General features: G+C 39.7%; 1 protein-coding gene across 1 annotated transcript in view; it reads left to right on the top strand.

The window, feature by feature from the left end:
* Window positions 1–18535, top strand: part of LOC102229795 (multidrug resistance-associated protein 5-like) — a 33798-nt gene that overhangs the window by 8575 nt on the left and 6688 nt on the right. The window contains exons 4-22 of the mRNA XM_005811512.3: window positions 62–209; window positions 2092–2325; window positions 2483–2656; window positions 4174–4321; window positions 6139–6287; window positions 6460–6567; window positions 8042–8392; window positions 8475–8546; window positions 8653–8777; window positions 8868–8940; window positions 9026–9229; window positions 10859–10984; window positions 11291–11402; window positions 11497–11681; window positions 12665–12811; window positions 13599–13728; window positions 15122–15275; window positions 17295–17423; window positions 17628–17814. Coding sequence (XP_005811569.1) covers window positions 62–209; window positions 2092–2325; window positions 2483–2656; window positions 4174–4321; window positions 6139–6287; window positions 6460–6567; window positions 8042–8392; window positions 8475–8546; window positions 8653–8777; window positions 8868–8940; window positions 9026–9229; window positions 10859–10984; window positions 11291–11402; window positions 11497–11681; window positions 12665–12811; window positions 13599–13728; window positions 15122–15275; window positions 17295–17423; window positions 17628–17814 — 2956 coding nt within the window. The remainder of the gene's footprint in view (window positions 1–61; window positions 210–2091; window positions 2326–2482; window positions 2657–4173; window positions 4322–6138; window positions 6288–6459; window positions 6568–8041; window positions 8393–8474; window positions 8547–8652; window positions 8778–8867; window positions 8941–9025; window positions 9230–10858; window positions 10985–11290; window positions 11403–11496; window positions 11682–12664; window positions 12812–13598; window positions 13729–15121; window positions 15276–17294; window positions 17424–17627; window positions 17815–18535) is intronic.

Here is an 18535-nt window from a genome sequence, read left to right as displayed (position 1 = left end):
CAAACTTGCATGCTTTAATATGGCAATAGCAGTGAATCTTTCTCTTTTTCTTTTATTTCAGACTCGAGTTTTTGTGGCACAGTGAGCTGAAAATGTGTGGACGAGAGGGGGCATCACTGAAAAGAGTTTTCTGGAGGTTCTGCCAAACCCGGATGCTGGTGGCGATCTTCTCTCTCCTCCTCACAATGGTGGCAGGCTTCGTTGGACCTGTGAGTACCATTCAAATACTCTTTCTACTACATTTATTTTTTATACTATTTTAAAGCAAAACAAAGCCTATGGTGGTGATGGAGAAACTCAAATTAATTTGTGGTCAGAAATGTGTAGTTCTTTTTCATGTCTCTGCTTGTTTTTTTTGGTTTTTTTGCCTATTTACCCTCAGAGAAAATATTGAATAGGTGCATATTTCTAGGCTTTCCATATCAGATATTTGAAATAACTTCACAACCTTGTTTAAAGTTCAAATTGACTTCTTATCTAAATTTTCTTGCATTGTTCCTTCTTACCCTTAGCAGTTTATTTTTATTGCTGTGGTATGTTTGCCTTGTTTAATCAGTGCTGCCAACGTTTAATAGCATTAACTGGATTTAGTCTTTGGTCAGTGACGCATTGCTTTCTAAACTGTTTGCTGCACATGTTCACACAACAGCATTGTGTGGAGGTTTTCCTGCAGTTTAAGATGTGATAAAGATATTTCACTGGTCTTGGATTTTACATGCATCACTGGCCACATTTATTTGCACCCACTTCTGAAGGTATGCAGAAAGTCTTAAAATGTAAATACATTCATGCAAAGTGTGAATACCTGACAGAGGACTTATATTATATTACTGGATATTGAAACATTTGTTTAAATGTTATATTTTCCTTTTCTTTAGTTGACCAAAGTTTCTAGAGGTTTCTAGTTCACTTCTAATCAGTAACCCAGGGCGTTCCCTGGGTTATAAATGTGATATGACACTGAGTCCAGTTCTTTTAGCCCCTGGCCACTAGGCTGATCCATATTTATATTGACATCTTTGTGAGCAGGGTAGTAAGGGTTGCAGAAAAAAAAGTTTTGACTCCTGTTAGAAAAGTGCTGCATGGTAGCATTTTGGGTGTTGCCAGTGGTTTTCATAATAGGCATTAGACACCATCTACATGCCAACCAGTTGTTTGTGTTTTTTGGACAGAGTAGGCTTTTCTGAGTGTGCCTGACAAATTTAGACTTGTGGAGTTTGTTAAGCTCTACTAGGACTTTAATTCCAGTTGTATTCTTCAATCAGGTGTAAATGGGGCTAGCTTTTTCATGGTTTTAGTGGTTTTATAGATCCATCCATCATTATTCTGCTTCTGCTGGGGTTGGGTCACAGGGAAAGTGCCTAAACAGAGAAACCCAGGCTTCCCTCTCCCCAGACACTTGGAGTAGGACCTTGTACCCGACCCGGAAAGGACACTCTATCCTTTTCTCGTTCACAACCATGGTCTTGAATTTGGAGGTGCTGATTTTAATCCAGGCCGCTTCATACAGGTATCTGCAGAAAGCAGACACCTGATTCTAAGGTTAACAAAATGGATCCTATCATCACTTGACTGCTCCTACAAACTCTAGGGGGCTGAGAGCGGGCCTGGAATCAAACCTAGCACCTCAGGGTTGAACTGTTGGGTAAAAAACACTCCAGGAAAATTAGGTGTGAAATTAAAACACACCTCATACTCACTGTTGAGCACTCTGCGGGACTTGGGAGGCTGTGGACCTATTTTACTTCCAAAACCCTAGAGAACCCTGTTACAGTGTGTCGCGGCATCATTGATGTTTTAAATGAGAAATCTAATGGAAAATAAACTGGAAATGGGTCAAAAAGTCAAATATGGGTTGCATATGGACAAAAAAAAATCAGATTCGGGTCCCATTTGGCTGTTCTGTGACTATGTAACCTAAGTGTAGCTGGTATTGAATGAACTATTTTACTTTGGAGCTACTATTTCTCATCTTATTTCCTTTTTAATAATGGAAACACTCTATCATATTTTCTAAACTATACAGTTTTTCTTTCATGTCTTTCTTTTTTCGCTGCTACATTTACCCTCCTCGTTTCTGTTCACACTTAGGCTCTGCTGGTCCGAGAACTCCTGGAATATTCCCAGAGCTCCCAGATTTCCGTGCAGTTCGGCCTGGCTCTGGTAGTCGGGATCTTCCTCATGGAGCTGATGCGCTCCTGGTCTCTGGCGCTCATGTGGGCTGTAAACTACCGCACCGCTGCGCGCCTCCGTGGGGCAGCACTTACATTTGCCTTCCAGAAGATCCTCCGCCTGCGCAACACTAAAGACATCACCCCAGGCGAGGTAGGTGGCATCTGTGGAGAGGGAATAGAGTCACATCTTGATGGTTGAGATGGTTGACCAGTCCACCAATCCTGATCATTTCCTTGCAAATCTTACAAATTAGTCACTCAGCTTAAATCAATAAACACAAGGAATTGTCTTTGCTTTCCCTGCCCAGCTGATCAACATCTGCTCCAGTGATGGCCAGCGGCTGTACGAAGCGGTGTCAGTGGGCTGCCTGCTGGCTGGAGGGCCCTTGGTGGGAATACTCGGCCTTTCTTACACTGCCTACTTCCTGGGCCCCACAGCTCTGCTGGGATCAGCCATTTTCATTGTCTTCTACCCAACTATGGTATGATTTCTTGTTGAGACTATGGAGAATGTGATGCTTTGTGTGTCAGTCATTGTGTCCATCAGAGTGTCTTACAAAAGTCTTTATGCTCCTTAAATCCTGTCATGTTTTGTGTTAAACTTCAAACTTTATGGAATACAATGGGGGTCTGTGTGATAGAGTAACAGAAAGTGGTGCACAATTGTGAGTTGGAAAAAACTTTTTTGGTTTTCAAAGCAAAACATAAATCTGACAATTGTGTTGTATTCACCTCTCCCCACAAATTACTTTACAAGTCAGTGCAACTATATGGTGGCAGCATTATGCAGTGGAGATGAAGGTTGGGATTTATTTCTATTTAGCTTTTCAAAGCTTTTAGCAGATTTTGTTCCATTATTAACCTAATTTCAATGGCATCCCTAGAAAATTGTCGCAGATGTGGTCAGACCAAGCTGGTAAAAATTGAAGGGGAAGACGGCTAAAGTAAAATTGAAAGTTTTATTTATTTATGTTGTATTTATTTATTGACTTATTGACCAGCATTTTTCCAGAGGGGTCCATGGCCCTGTCTTGCCTCCCTTTGGGTCCACCACTGCCTAATTTAGCTCCGTCCTTCTTCCCATTACCCAGCTTCCCTGTCCTTACTAAAGACAAACCACCACACGGCATGATGCTGCCAGGGGTATTTATACAAGCACTTTGCATTGCCTTGTTGCTGAAAATGTGCTTTATAAATAAAATTACTTTTTACCTTCTTCTTTTTTTTACTGACAATTGCATATAAGTAGGCTCTGTTGACTTATTAGCTGATTTATGAATGCCTTGGTTGCACTTCTTTTTCTTTAATGGCCTCAGAGTGAAGGGGGCTGGACAACAAATGCATGCAGATATTTTATACATTTTATTTGTAAAAAAGTTGAAAAACTGTCATGTAATGACGCAGACTCAAATGAAGGGCAGACAGAGATATCTCTGAGCAAATGGGATAAGTAGTTGAAAGAACACACAGAAGCAGAATATGAATACCACAATATAGCAAACCCAAAGTCTGAGAGATCTTGACAAAAACCATGTATTGCTTTCCTTACACCACTAACTTATAGATTACTTTGTATTGATCTGTCACATAAAATTCCTGTAAATTACATTTAAATGTCTGCTTGTAATTTGAGAAAATATTAAACAGTTCAAGGGGAACAAAGAGGAAATTTCAAAGAACTGAAAACAACAAACTCTACTGCTGACTAGATCTTTTTTGCAATAGTTTCTACAGACTTTTCAAGAACCCCACCAGCACTCTTAATAAAATCATAACGATGGGAACATAAATCTCCCATCACCTTTTGAGCTGTTGACGTCAAATTACTCCAATTACACCTCAGGCACAGCCAGAGACTTTGGTGTTCATGTGAAGGGCGTTTATCACTCTGGTCTCCCGGAGAGGCCCCACAGCTCAACTAATACAAGTGTGTCTGCTTTCATTTCCTCTCCTGCCACTTATTCTGTCATCATTTTTCCCCCCATTGCCGTCTGGACAGATGCTCGCGTCGAGGCTGACGGCGTATTTCCGCAGAAAGTGCGTGGCGGTCACTGACCGCCGGGTGAGGCTCATGAACGAGATTCTGGGCTGCATAAAGTTCATCAAGATGTACTGCTGGGAAGACGCGTTCTCTCAGAACGTTCACAGTGAGTGCCTGTCGACTTCCTACATGACTCAGCATTTACATGCAAGGGCCTGTTTCCTGTTTTTTTGTGCTTCTCTGAAGAATCCAGTGCTTAGTTCTTCTGTGGGTTCATGTTCACTTTATTTTTAATATCAGTTACCTGCAAATGACAGGAGATTTCTTCATCACCCCAAATCTCAGTGTCTTTCTAAGATGTTTTCTATCTCTATGTAGGTGTTAATGTTTGGAAAATCTGGATTGTCTTTTTTCACTAATGTACTTCTGGTTTTACCATAGCTCAGAGCGATTTTTGCTCGCCCAGGAGTTACCCTCTTTCTTTGATAAATGTGTTTTGCTGATTCTTTTTATTTCAGCTTTGAATTCAGGTCAACTCACAGGAAGAATGATTGAACCAGTTTTTTTAAGATATTCTCTGTCATTTGTACTTTTTTTTAAAGGGGACTATCATGAAAAAATCTCTTTTATGCATATTTTTATACTTCCATTTGGGTCTCACGGCTTCTAAAAACAGCTTGAACACATGCAGTAAACCACCCAGCCATTTTTTAGTGTCTGGAAAATTAGCCATTTCAAAAACTTCCTAATTGGTGAGTCACACTCAGCTGCTACCTAGCAACCACATCCAAGTCCTGCCTGTCACCTAACAACACAAGGGGACCTCCAGCACATTTGGTCAGCTGGTTTTATGGTTATATGTTCTGTATAATGGCTGAATGAAGACAAATGTTTTGTTGTTGATTTACCATTCAGAAACCACTTGACCAATTCTTGTTGATTGTGCAGGAGGCCCCACTTCTTCCTTCTAGAAGAAGTGGGGCAGTTGTATAAATGTGCATATGTTTGTACCCATTTTCACAGGTGAGTGTAAATTTTGAGTGGAAGGCGTGGCCAACAGCAGCTTAAAACAGCTCATTCTGAAAGGAACTCAAAGAGCAAACTAAAATCTCATTATCTAAGAATAATTTTGTACAAAAAATGTAATTAACAGCCCATAAATCTATCGTAACCTGTTCAAGGAAGCATAATAGGGCACCTTTAAGGACAAAATGAGGGAAAAATGGTTAAAATCGGAAATCGAGTTTGGTCTAAAAAAATAAAATCTGAGATTTTATTCTTAAACAATTTTGCGCAGCCTTTCTCTCCGTGTCGTGATATGTTTACAGATAAGGATCTTTTTAATCGTTCTCCAAATTAATCAAGTGGGACTCTGTTTTACTGCTGTTCTGTGATGACCTATTACAGTGATAAACAATTGGTATTCAGTTTAATTACCTATGAGCCTTACGGGTTACAGTGCCATTCCTTTCAATTAGTATCACCATTACATGGATGATCAGGGTATTTGGCCTGGGTGTGTGACTCATTCTCTGCTGCTCACACAGAAATTCATCTAAAGGGAATCCAAATGGGGAATAAGATGCTCTGGGAGGACTTGGAGGAGGGAATTTTCATATTTCACACACTGTACTGCTGGAGCCTAAGATGCTGAAGCGTTTTCTTCCTGCGTTGGTGCCCAGTGCACCCAGGTAACAAAGCAGCCAGTGTATGCATTCAGTAGATACAAACATGGAGGAGCGGGTCAGTTTTTGGGCTTCAGGCCCGGAGCGTTATCAAGCCTCAGCAGGTTTTTAAGCTCCTGCAAAAGAGAGACTCTTGTAGTCCCTCTTGGATCTGTTTTTCCATGCATGTTGTGCTGGTTAGTGACTCTAGGGGTGCTGTTGATTAAATGTTCATTGGCGGACCCTTTGGGAGCCCCTACTTTACTTAGTTTTTTTCCTGTCCTCTTAGTCATCTCTCTTTTTCATGTCTGTTCCACAGAGGTGCGATCAGAAGAGAGGAGTATACTGGAGAGAGCCGGGGTCGTCCAGAGTCTCACAGTGGGAGTGGCTCCTATAGTCGTCGTGATAGCCAGTGTGTGCACTTTCACCCTGCATATGGCCTTGGGCTATGACCTCACTGCAGCTGAGGTATTCATACCATAACTGTACATTGTCAGCTTTGCACGTGTTTTGTTTTTTAACTGTTTTCAAACAACATCTCTGTCACTGCCTAATGAATCCATTCAAATTGCTTTGTTGTGTTGGCTTCATAACTGAGAAAAACATGCTGCAAGTAACTTTTTTTTCTATTATTCATAAGGCTTTCACTGTAGTTGCTGTTTTCAACTCCATGACCTTTGCCCTGAAAGTCACACCTCTGGCTGTGAGATCCCTGTCGGAGGGGGCTGTCGCAGTCAGTAGATTTCAGGTGAGAAAGATAGAAACATCTACAGAAAATATACGATGCCTGTATGTGGGGATTTTTGTGGTAGACTAACCTTTAATCTAAATAAAATCAAGCACAACTAATGGAGCACACCAGACAGATCAGAGATAACGTGATGGAGAAGTTTAAATCAGAGTTAAGTTACAGACACAGCTCGGGTAGGAGAATCTGTTGACAGGACAGGATTCTGTTGGAGGATCATACATGATTTGATCCTCCAACAGAATGCTTACACAGCATTTTATTTAATTCCAGAAATAAAATATTCACTTAAGAATTGTGTAAGAAGTGTGGGGGACCTTTGAAGGGGTCTCTAACCTTTTCAAATCTATGTAATGCTTTTAATGTAAGCACAGTCTTGTGCCATCTTCAACATGTTTTTATCTGCATCCTATTCTGCTGAGCAAACTTTTTCTAATCAGATGGACTCTAGAAACTGAAGCGGTGTGTCTGCTCTTGCTGCGCTAACCACAGAAGCCTGTGGTTTTTGCCGATGTCTTCATTTTGTATTATATTCCTGTGTCACATTGTCATTCAGCTCCGCAGGTGGATCAGGGATTCAGTATTGGTAGGATGACTAATTTCCGATTCTCTGTCTGGACCTTACAGTTGATGTCAGAGATAGAGAACACATGGATTACTAACTACAAACCCTACAAATCAGGTCTTTATATGAGAGTGGCATTGTTAAAAGAAACCTATAAGGAGTCATATTTCCAGTTTACCACAAACATTCCCATGGTGAAACACTGAAACATGCCACCGTTTTTTCTTGACAGATTTTTATTAAAAAAAAAAGAATGTATAACCTTTGATTTGCATTACAAATATCCACTATTTTGTTAATCTGTCACATTGAAGCCCTATAAAACACACTAAAGTTGGTGAAATGAGAAAATGTTCAAACAGTGTGACCAATTTTGCAAAGCATTTTAAAATGTCGTGGTACATATAAAAATGAGGAAAGTTGTAAAAGCCTTTTTTGGGGCTGAAAATCTAAAATAAACTTAGAATGTTGATATTGTGTGAGAATCGGCAAGTGGCCTCTACCTAGAACAAATGAAAAGGTGATCCTGTTGCTACAGACCTTTCCACCTGACCCGCATACTGATGCTTTGATATCATGTTTCCCAACACACGGTGAAAGTCACATGTTGGTGAGAGAGGTTTCTTAGTGCCAGCTGGGGTTAAGTAAGCAGACATTTCTGCCAAAGATGCATCAGAGGATCCAAGCTCCTTTCTAAATTCTCTCCAAAGCATGAATTATAACGTGCTGAAGAGCTTAATGTCAGGCCAGACTGTACTTAAAAGCATTAGGCTCTGTAATGCAGTCATCAGTGCGGTGCAAGTCAATCATTATGTAACAGAAATAATGATAAATCTCATGTGAAAAATTTTTTTAAGGCAATCATAAAAGTGAAACTGTGATAAATTCTAGTTTTGTTTAACCTCACAGAGGCTCTTCATGATGGAGGACAGAGAGATGATTTTAGCCAAAACAGAGGATCCAAACAACGCAGTAGAGTTTCTGGATGCCACTCTGGCCTGGGAGAAGGCGCGGCCCCCTGTTAGAAAGTCAAATCCGCCTCCCAAGAAGCGCAGTGGGATACAGCGAGTGCTGCGCAGGGAGAAGCTCAGCCTCTACATTTCCACAGACAACAACAAGGCAAGTCAAGATGCTCCCAATGGGCAAAGTCTCCTCACAAACATGGAGCAGGAGAGCCCGCAAAGCACCATTTCCTCCACCCAGAGCATACGTCCGCCGCTGCACAAGACCCTGCACCGCATTAATCTGCGAGTCAAAACGGTAACTCTACAAATAAACCCAGGGTATTTCTAGACTTTTTCAGCAGTTCAGCAAACCCTAATCTTAAGTTTTCTAATTGAAGGGATCCCTGGTTGGAATCTGTGGAAGTGTCGGAAGTGGGAAGAGCTCACTTCTCTCAGCTTTACTTGGACAGGTTTGATTCAGTGGCTTTGTTTAACAAGCACGATAATCCCAGAAAAAGCAGAAAATTTATCATTTAGTGTTTTCTTTGCTTCTATTTTTCTGTTTTTGGGCAACAGATGACTCTGGTAGAAGGTAGAGTTGCCACAAGCGGTGGCTTCGCTTACGTTTCCCAGCATGCCTGGATCCTCAACGAATCTCTAAAGGAGAACATCTTGTTTGGAAATGAGTTTGACTCAGACAAGTAAAAATCTCATTCTGAGTTACAGTAAAACAAATCTTAAGATTAAATTTGTAGCATCTGAGGGATTTTTTGCATTTGTTTTCACTTCAGATACAATGCCGTGCTGGAAGCATGCTGTCTCCTCCCAGATCTTGCTGAGCTTCCATATGGAGATATGACTGAGGTTTGTGTATTTTCTCACTTACAGGACGCCTCGTATTTTATTCACTAAATATCACAGGGTGCTTAGTTTGATATTTCTCATGCAGATTGGAGAACAAGGTGCTAACCTGAGTGGCGGGCAGCGTCAGAGGTTGAGCCTGGCTCGTGCTCTCTACAGTGAGAGACCCGTACTCCTCCTGGATGACCCACTCAGTGCAGTCGATGCCTGCGTGGGGTCACACATCTTCAGCAGGGCTATTTGTGGGGCGGCCAAAGGGAAAACGGTTCTGTTTGTAACACACCAGCTGCAGGTCAGAACCATCTGTCAACTTCAGTGCATATTTGTGATATAGTACAGACTTTCATTACACTTAGAGAAAAGTCTGAGATCTATGTCCATATCCGCTACACAACTGATATCCAAATCTCCATTTTTAGTTATGTGATTTGCCAGAACAGTGGCAGTCTGAACCTTTATTACCTTAGCTTTTGCCAGAAGTCTCTCTTTCTGGCTGCCAAGCGATGTTTTTTTTTCTCCTCCTTCTCCTTCCTCTGGCATTTACCTAAATGATGGTGAAGGCAAAGGCTGGACTCCAGGTGCATGACTGGAGTCTGATAGGATTTGGCTCATTTTTAGTCTACCTGGTGATCATTTTCAGCAGGCATAGCAGTTGATGCTTGACTAGGACTTGAAAATCATTGAATGTATCTTATCAGAATACAAGTAAATTATTGGAGCGTGACTCAAAATTGTCTCTGTTGATCTTCGATGATGAAATTTTGCCATCTCACTCTATCCTAATCCTCTTCACAGTCCACTTCCATATGTTTTTATTGTATTCAAGGTAAAAAGTGCCATGATTCAATGCATTAAGAAGTTAAGTAAATATTTATAGATGTGGTCATTTAAATACAATTTAAAATCTGTTAATTAATTAATTAATTAATATAGGTAAATAAAATGATTAAGAATTGCATTATACAATGAATAAAACAAAGAAAATTACATATTAAAATTAGCTTTTATCATAAGTTAAATGTGTATAAAATTATTCAACTATCTTATGTTTAACTGTTCCATATTTCTGTGTTGCATCACATCATAAATTATTTTAACTTTTAGCCTCACCTTTCAAAGTCAGTGGGCTGAGCTAAGCCTGCTACAGTCTAAAGTTGTGTTGCTATGCAGGTTAAGGAACCATTTGTCTGTTTCAAAAGACTTAATGACAGTTTAAATAAAATCTGAATGGATTGTTGTTCAGAAAATATTAAATTTAGCCCAAATGAATCAAATTTTAATTAATTATTTCAGCATTTTATTAACTTTGTATTTATGTGCATATACACATTTTAAATAACTTTAGATTTTACTTTAGATTGACTTATATTTGATTATTTTACTAATGCAATTAATGTATTTCTTTTACTTTACAGCATTTATTTATTTATCATTGCTGCCAAATTCTCCAAATGTCCTCACATACATTTTGCAGCAATCCTGCAGAATAAAACTAAGCAGCATCTTTTGATGGAGTAATTTAATTAAACACATGCAGGAAGCAAAAACAATTAGTGTCAAAATAACTGATCAGTTTTGGCCTTATGTGATATCATCAGTCGTATGTGTGTGGGAAAGTTTGTTTTTTGATGGGCAGATTTTGTCTTGATTAAATATCGACTTGTAACAAAACAGCAAGAGAAATAGAAAAAAACTTACCATGACATGTTGTTCTTTTTAAGATGAATGGCATCTAAAGTCAGTGCCATTGATTTTACAGAAAAGTCTGGCCTTTGAAATGTTCTTTTATGACCCGTTTTTCCAATCATACTAAAACAACCATGAACCATTTGAATTTAAGTCTTCCTGTTTTTATGTCTGTTTTACATGTCTATAAACAACAGCTGCAACCCTTTTACCTTTTTATTTGTTTCTTTCTCAGTATCTACCCGAGTGTGATGATGTCATCCTGATGAAGGACGGGCAAATTGTTGAGCACGGCCACCATGCACAGCTAATGAGTAAAGAGCGTGACTACGCTACCTTATTCAACAGCATGCAACAGGAGGTAAGGCCAGGGCCACACGCGCGACAAAGCCTGCTCCTTTGAATAAAGGATCTTTGCCCCTCGATGCATATCAATACAGAACATTACAAGCTGAATAATGCATGAGTACAGATAGTCGGGCCCAATAGCAGAGAAATGTTAATGTATACAAGGTCTTTCATTATTTATGTTGAATCGTTTCACTGGTGAACTGCAAAAATACTGCCACTTATATCTCTGTTTAAATCCAGGATGATATTATGGCACTAAGCTGATTGTTGTTTTTTTTTCCAAATCTGAGCTGTTATTTTCATATTTGTCTTCCAGAATATTGTGAAAGAGAATTTAAAGAATAAACTGAGGAAGGAAGCTGTGAAAACAGTTGACAGCTCTGCTGAAGTTGCCAAGGTTGAGCCAAAGGTGGAAAGCAAGCGCAGAGGTGAAAGACGCCGTCTATTCCTGTTACATGTGAGGTTAAAGCTGAATGTTGATATGTATTAAATAATTCTTTTATGTTTGGTCTTTTGTTTCAGAGCATCTGATGAAGGCAGAAGAAAAAGGCTCTGGCGCAGTCGCCTGGTCGGTTTATGGAGCATACATTAAAGCTGCAGGAGGGCCACTGGTCTTTATCATCAACATCGTCTTCTTCCTTTCAACAACCGGCAGCATAGCCTTTAGCAACTGGTGGCTGAGCCACTGGATCAGGCAGGGCAGCGGGGTAAGTTAGGAGGCAATTTTTCATAAAACAAAAATTTTGTTTAATATCCTATATATGTTATAATATATTTCCTCCTCAAAAACATTCCTGGAGTGTTTTGGCTCATTCATGCATGTTTGAGTAATCCTTGAATTTTGGGACACCTTAATGCTCATACTAAGCAACATCGATTTAGTCCCCAGGGAAGCTCCCGATAATGTCACTTTTGTTTTGATTTTTAACAGCATTGATTAAAATTTATCAAGACAACAATAAATCACAATTCTTGTCATAATAACACATTTTCAAAGTAAATGATAAATTAATTGGTTAATTGATTTCACCGCATTTATCCAGGGGTATTGCAGTAGAAGGAGATGAATAAAAATGTAGCCCACACATTTTAGATTTCTCTCAGCTTTGCATTGCTATGTCACAAAAAATCACATTAAAATACATTGAAGTTTGCGTTTGTATCATAACAAATGTTTAACCAGAGATATTGACCGGTAACTCTCTTTGACAAACCAATCACACACACAGGTGTGTTTGAGAAGGGAAGCATCTAAAAATTCAGTTTAGTTGCTCTGTAGGACTGGACTTGGCCTCTGTTGGTTTTAAAGGGTGGGAATACTTTTGCAGAGGGATTGCAGACACCTCTCTTTAGCTTGCGTTTGACTCCCAGAGGAAAACTAACTACTCTGCTTCAGTGAGTTGTGGCAACAGGCTGAGAATTAATCTGAATGCGCGCGATTAAAAAAAGTAACGGCACTTCGGTAAACTTAATTAAAAACAAGCACGAACAGTTGAGAAACAGATGTGCAGCAAAGCAAGGAGTCGACGCGGAAGGCATGTGCTCTGAATAGTAAACGTCACCAGGCCGGCTGGATTTGATGTACTTTTTTGAAAGCCAAACTGTGCTTTTCTCAATTTCATTAGGGAGCAAAATGGGGAATTTTTCTTTTTTCTTTCTGTTTGTAATTTGTTGCTCCATCTGCCCTCAGAACACATCATTAATCTCTGCAAATGAAACGACGGAGAGCAACAGCATGAGGCTCAACCCCCATATTCAGTATTACTCCACTGTTTATGTTGTCTCCATGGGAGCAGCGTTATTTCTGAAGACTGTGAGGGGGTTGGTGTTTGTCAAGGTAAGCATCTTTAAATCATTCTCTTTCTTTTTAAACACTGAAGATGAACTTTAGTTGAAAATCTTCACGTTATTAGTGTTTTACGGTTTCATGCTCCTCTATAATTGTGACTTTTCATGCTCTCATGGGTGCAGCTTCATAATGGAAAGTAGCTGCAGGCCAAATCCATTTAGCATTTGTCCACTGCGGCTTTTCACAGCTTTGCGAAGGCAGTGCGTGTCTGTCTGGGATTGAATTAAAAAACAGAAATCAACAAAAGAGTTTGTGCTTATGTCAGCGCCCCCCTCGGGTTCATGTCCGCTTTTTCACGCTAACCCATTCTGACACAACATCGTGGAGGTTATTCCCCCCCACGTTAATGCGTGCCACTTGAAATTGCTAATTTTTCAAAGATGGATGATCTTTTTTTACCTCTAGCTGCGATGAGATCTTTGTGAGTGTTAAATATTCCATTAATAGAATTAATTTGTTCTTTGCTGCCACATGTAATTTTTGTCCAATCGGTGAAATGTCTTTTGCGAATTGGGTCGCAACCTTTATGTAGGCCTCCCAGAAACTCATTATAAATTGGGATTTGACAGCCAAAGGAAAACAGCCAACCAGCTCCTCACACATGCACAGCATATGGAGTGCTGGTGTTGGTAACATGTGGCTGCCGCTGGATTGAGCGACTCGATCGCTGAGTGATTTACCCCCCAACCTATGACTGCTGCCGTCTGCTTGTTCAAGTTGTTTGTTTACATGTCAGGTCTCATGTTCAAACATGACTTCTCATCTGCGTTGACAGTGCACCATGAAGGCCGCCTCTGCTCTCCATGACAAGCTGTTCCACAGGCTCCTTCTCAGCCCAATGCGGTTCTTCGACACAACGCCTTTGGGTCGCATCCTGACCCGCTTCTCCAGGGACATGGACGAGGGTGAGGCTTGATTTGCCTTGACTGAGAACCTCTCCCCCAGGAGGGATCTCAGTCAGTGAAGTCACCGTGGTTGACAAGGTGTAGTGCAGAGACGCAGTGTGATTTGGCAGAGTGTTTCCCTTGCGAGTTGCTCTCTGTTATCCACTCCACTTGTCTTTTCTTCGTGCGTCAAGTTTTTTTGCTGCATTTTTGGCTTTTGTTCAAAACCCATGTCATTCTTTCACTTTTTTATTGAAAAGATTTATATATAAGAGCATTTGAGCTTCATGTAAAATTCAGTAAAAGTGCAAAGGCAAACCTTTTAACACGGGAACTCCAAGTGTTAATAGTTCCAGATATTTTTAGTTAAAAATATCTGGAAATTCAAACTTTTTTAGTCTTAGCCAGGTTGCTTGATCGTCGCCAACAACTTTTTCACCCATATTTAAACATCAGTAGACTTAAATGTCCAGATTAAGGCACTGCAGAGCAAATGCATTTGATTAAATGGTCAACATCAGTCTGTCCACTACTGGAGTAAGCAGGACTTTTGTCAGCGTGCAAGTCTAGATTGATTGATATTTGTATTTGACCGAATGCCAAAGGAGCGAAGACATCAGCAATCTGTTGCTACCCATCAACCTGGGACAAATATGGCATTTTATTTAGAGAATGAACTGAGGCCTTCAAAGGCTGAGATGAACATTTGGTCATTTCTGAGCAAAATGAAGTGGGAAAACTAGAAGAAAACTCCAAAGTGTTCGTCTCAGACTCTGTAACCCTCAGCTGACATGTTAAATATTGAAGTTCATTCTCCAAAAAGACTGTAAAATGCCATGTTTGGCCATTATAGAACCCAACAGTTTAGGACAAACTCCTCATGTCATCAGTCAAGCACGGTGGTGGAGGGACGATTACAATGGTAGAATTAAAGTTCACTTCTCAGCACAAACAAATAATGTGGTGGCCATTTAAGAGAAAACTGCATCAATAATGTCCACATAATTTAATCAACTGAAGCAATTGTAAAAAGAAAAAATGGCAGCAAAATTAATCTACAACAATCCGATGACTACTGCCATGAAGAAAACAATAACTTTACTGAAGCAGCTTCTGTTGCTGCTTAAATTGATTCTAAATGCTTTTCAGTCAAATTAAATGAATGTATTTAGACTAAATGCCACGTTAGAACGCATAAAGTTATAAATAGCTCATATAAACACAAATCATGCATTATTTAACAGAGGAGCTTTCCTTTTCCCATGACTTAACTTTGTTAATCCTACTATATTTAGTCAAAGTGCCTCAAAACATGTTTATGACTAAGAGCCAAACTGGTCTTCAGTTGTACAGAATGCCTCTAAACATCTGGCACCACCTCTGATGTGGTTTCTTTCTCTTCTCATCTTCACAGTGGATGTGCGTCTGACCATGCAAGCTGAAATGCTGCTGCAGAACCTGACTCTGGTGCTGTTTTGCCTGGGGATGGTGGGCATGGTCTTCCCCTGGTTCTTGATCTCCATCTTACCCCTGGGTGCCTTCCTCTGTGTCATCAATCGTATCTCCAGGTCAGACTCTCATCTCTCTGGTTCTTGGAAAGGTTGTCTGGGAATTTTTCTCACTGACAGCTAAGCGTTTTTTTATTCCTCATGAAGCTTATGGCAGTGATTACACAGTGAGGGACAGAAAAACATTTAAAACCCAAACATTTTGCCATAACTGAGAGATAAATGTTTTATCTTTTACATTCCATCAACCACAAACAGTTTATTTTATTAGAATTTAATGTGGTGGACCACATAAAAGTAGTGCAGAATTGTGGAGTATTTATTTTATTTTATTTTTACAAAATAAAACTTAAAACCTGAGGCAGCTTTCCTCTTCTTAATGCTGAAAAGCATTTTCACAGCATATTGTGAGATGTGTTCAGTTTCAGCAGCTTTATTTAGTGAGACTAAATTACACTTGACTTTTTTAATAACTTTTGAAGGCAGTCTGTTGATTTTATTTTATTATGGAAATACACGTGTACAACACTGTTCAAATACAATAATTTTCCTTCCACTTCACTATTATAAGTTACTTTATTGCGATTTTATGTGTAACTAATAAATAAAGCTCTTTCATTGTTGAAAAATTTAGTAAATACTTTTGTTCCTTCTAAATGTCTTAAAAGAAATGACGTTTGGTCAGATTTAACTTCAAATGGTGAGAGAAAATGTCTGTGTGTCTTTTTATTCTGTGTATGTAAACTTCTGGCTTCAGCTGGCAAACTGAAAACAACTATAAGGCACTGCATTTTCTCTTCTTTTTACAGGTCTCATTTAATACCTGAATTTCAGTATTTCTTTAATCAGGTCTGACTCCAGCTGGCCTCTTTGGAAATCACTTTAATTAAAAACATCTAATTGATGTAAAATGCAAGAGGAATTAAATATAAGCTGTAATAAACAGCAGACTTAAGCTGATTCCCAGTGGTTAATAGAAAGTAGTGATAACCCTCGGCATCGCTGGACCATCTTACAAAGTCGCCACATCCCAGGCAGGATATAGAGGGCTGTTACATAAAAGTGGATCTCCCATTGAAATTACCCACTTTTAAAAATGCTTTATTTCTGGGATTTCTGAAGTTAAACTGCCCAGGGCATAAACAAGTTTGTGTGTGTGGCTGCCTGGAAGGGAGCAAGTGTCATGTTCTTTCCTCGTCTCCTCACAAACTTTTATGAGGAAGCCAAATGATTCATGCGAGACTTGCAGTTCCCAAACTCTCCTTTTCTGTCTTGGCAGACAGAGGTAGAACTCTACCTCTTTCAGTAAACCCCTTCTCCTCGCACTTCTGCGTCAAAAACTCTCTCGTCTACAAAGAGTGTGCCTCAGCGTTGCGTGGTGAGAAAGAACCAATCAGGAAAACAAATGCTGTGTTGTGGGGCGCATCGCGTCTCATCATAACCTGTCTACTACAGCATCATTAGAGCTTAAGCATTTTCCTCTCCTTTATCACCAATTTTCCTTCGCCTCCCTCCTCAGCTGTATTTCTGTGTTAATATGACAACGCGCCTTTTGAGGTTTTAGAAAACTTCCCAAACCAGTTCAATGGAAATGAGTCATCCATTAGTTTTTAGAGTGGTTTGACTCACCGTCGCAAAGCTTCATGTTTCATTCGGGTTTCAAGCTTCCCTCTGCGCTTTGGTTTCCATGATTCACCCTTCATATTATTTAGGGTATTTTTAACCCTTTTCACTACAAATTTTATTGTGTTTTAGTGTAGGACCTTCTTTGTCCTACACTAAAACCACAGTATAGAACCACACAGAGAAGTAAATATTTACATACACATATTTACAAAATGACTTTTTTTTCTCACTGTCTGAATTTAAACCAAACGATACCAACGGTTCTGGCGTGTTTTCGGACCTGATGATGATTGAAGTGAATTTTCATGGGAATTCAGGGAAACAAATCCAAGCGGAATAACGATTTCATGCTCCTCTGGAGTTTTAATCAGCATGATTTCAGCTACGTGCTTTACCAAAAATGATTAGTTTGTTTCAAGTTTAAATTAAAACCGCATCCTTGTCTGTTCTCAGAGTTTTCATTCGCGAGCTGAAGCGCCTGGAGAACATCAGCCAGTCCCCGTTCACCTCTCATATAACCAGCAGTCTGCAGGGACTTTCCACCATACATGCGTATGGAAGAGGGCACAGCTTCCTCAACAGGTGAAGTCAAGGCTATTTGTTCTCGACAGACGTCATTAAACTTTAAGATCACATTATCTCCCCTTGTAGTTTCTCTCTTTGCTCTTCTCCCTATAAATATATTAAACCGCATGCTAGAAGTTTTGCCCTCAGCAAGCACTGCAGTGCAGAGCCATGCTTGCTGAAATAGATTTACAATCACTGTCTTTTTTCTTTTCTCTACAGATACCAGGAGCTGCTGGACACCAACCAGGCCACCAACTACCTCTTTAGCTGCGCTATGCGCTGGCTGGCTGTTCGCCTGGACCTCATCAGCATCTCCCTTATCACTGCTGTGGCACTTCTGATTGTCTTCATGCAGAGTCAGATACCTCCAGCCTACGCAGGCCTGGCTATCTCATATGCAGTGCAGGTCAGTGAACAGATATGGAGAAATATAAGCCTCAAATGTGTCTACAGTGCCTTGCAGAAGTATCTATTAAATGACAAAATTTTAACATTTTGTCACTTTTGCAACCACAAACTTTAAATTCAGCTTTTTTTATATAAGGTTTGAAGACGGAAAATCATGAATGTTTTTTGGACATTTTACATATAAAAATTGTAAGTGTGTTGTGCATTTGTATTCACCCACTCAAGTGTAAAGTGTTGATATCCAATTCATTATAAATTGCATTCAGAAGTAACTTGGCCTCTATTTGGGATGTCTGTGCATCCCTAAAATGTCTTAATTTAAAAAAAATAAAATAAAAAATGCAATTTGGCATTAAGTTTGTTAATCTCAGGTCTGAAGTTTTGTTGTGGCAGAACTATTTAATCTAGTACATTCTATGGAGCTTGGATTTTTTTCTTGAAGGACTTTTCTGTCAGACAAAAGTTGACATTTTGTGACTCGAGGTGGTTGATGCTACCGCTAACTAGCTGCTAATATACCCATGCTAGCTATCTTTTTTCTTCTATTATGGATAAGAACAATTTATTGCCGGTTGGCTGGACGATGCTGCAGTGAATCCTCAATAGTTTTCTAAGCTTATAAATATTTTCAGCATTTTGTCAAATGGTCTTCAAAAGTCTTAAATTTGAGTTGGTGAAATCTGCAGAAAGCCTGATATTTTGCAGAAATGTCCTGCAAT

This window comes from Xiphophorus maculatus, chromosome 23 (assembly GCF_002775205.1).
Source record: "Xiphophorus maculatus strain JP 163 A chromosome 23, X_maculatus-5.0-male, whole genome shotgun sequence".
Lineage (NCBI taxonomy): Eukaryota > Metazoa > Chordata > Actinopteri > Cyprinodontiformes > Poeciliidae > Xiphophorus > Xiphophorus maculatus.
This window is presented reverse-complemented; position numbering and strand designations above follow the sequence as displayed.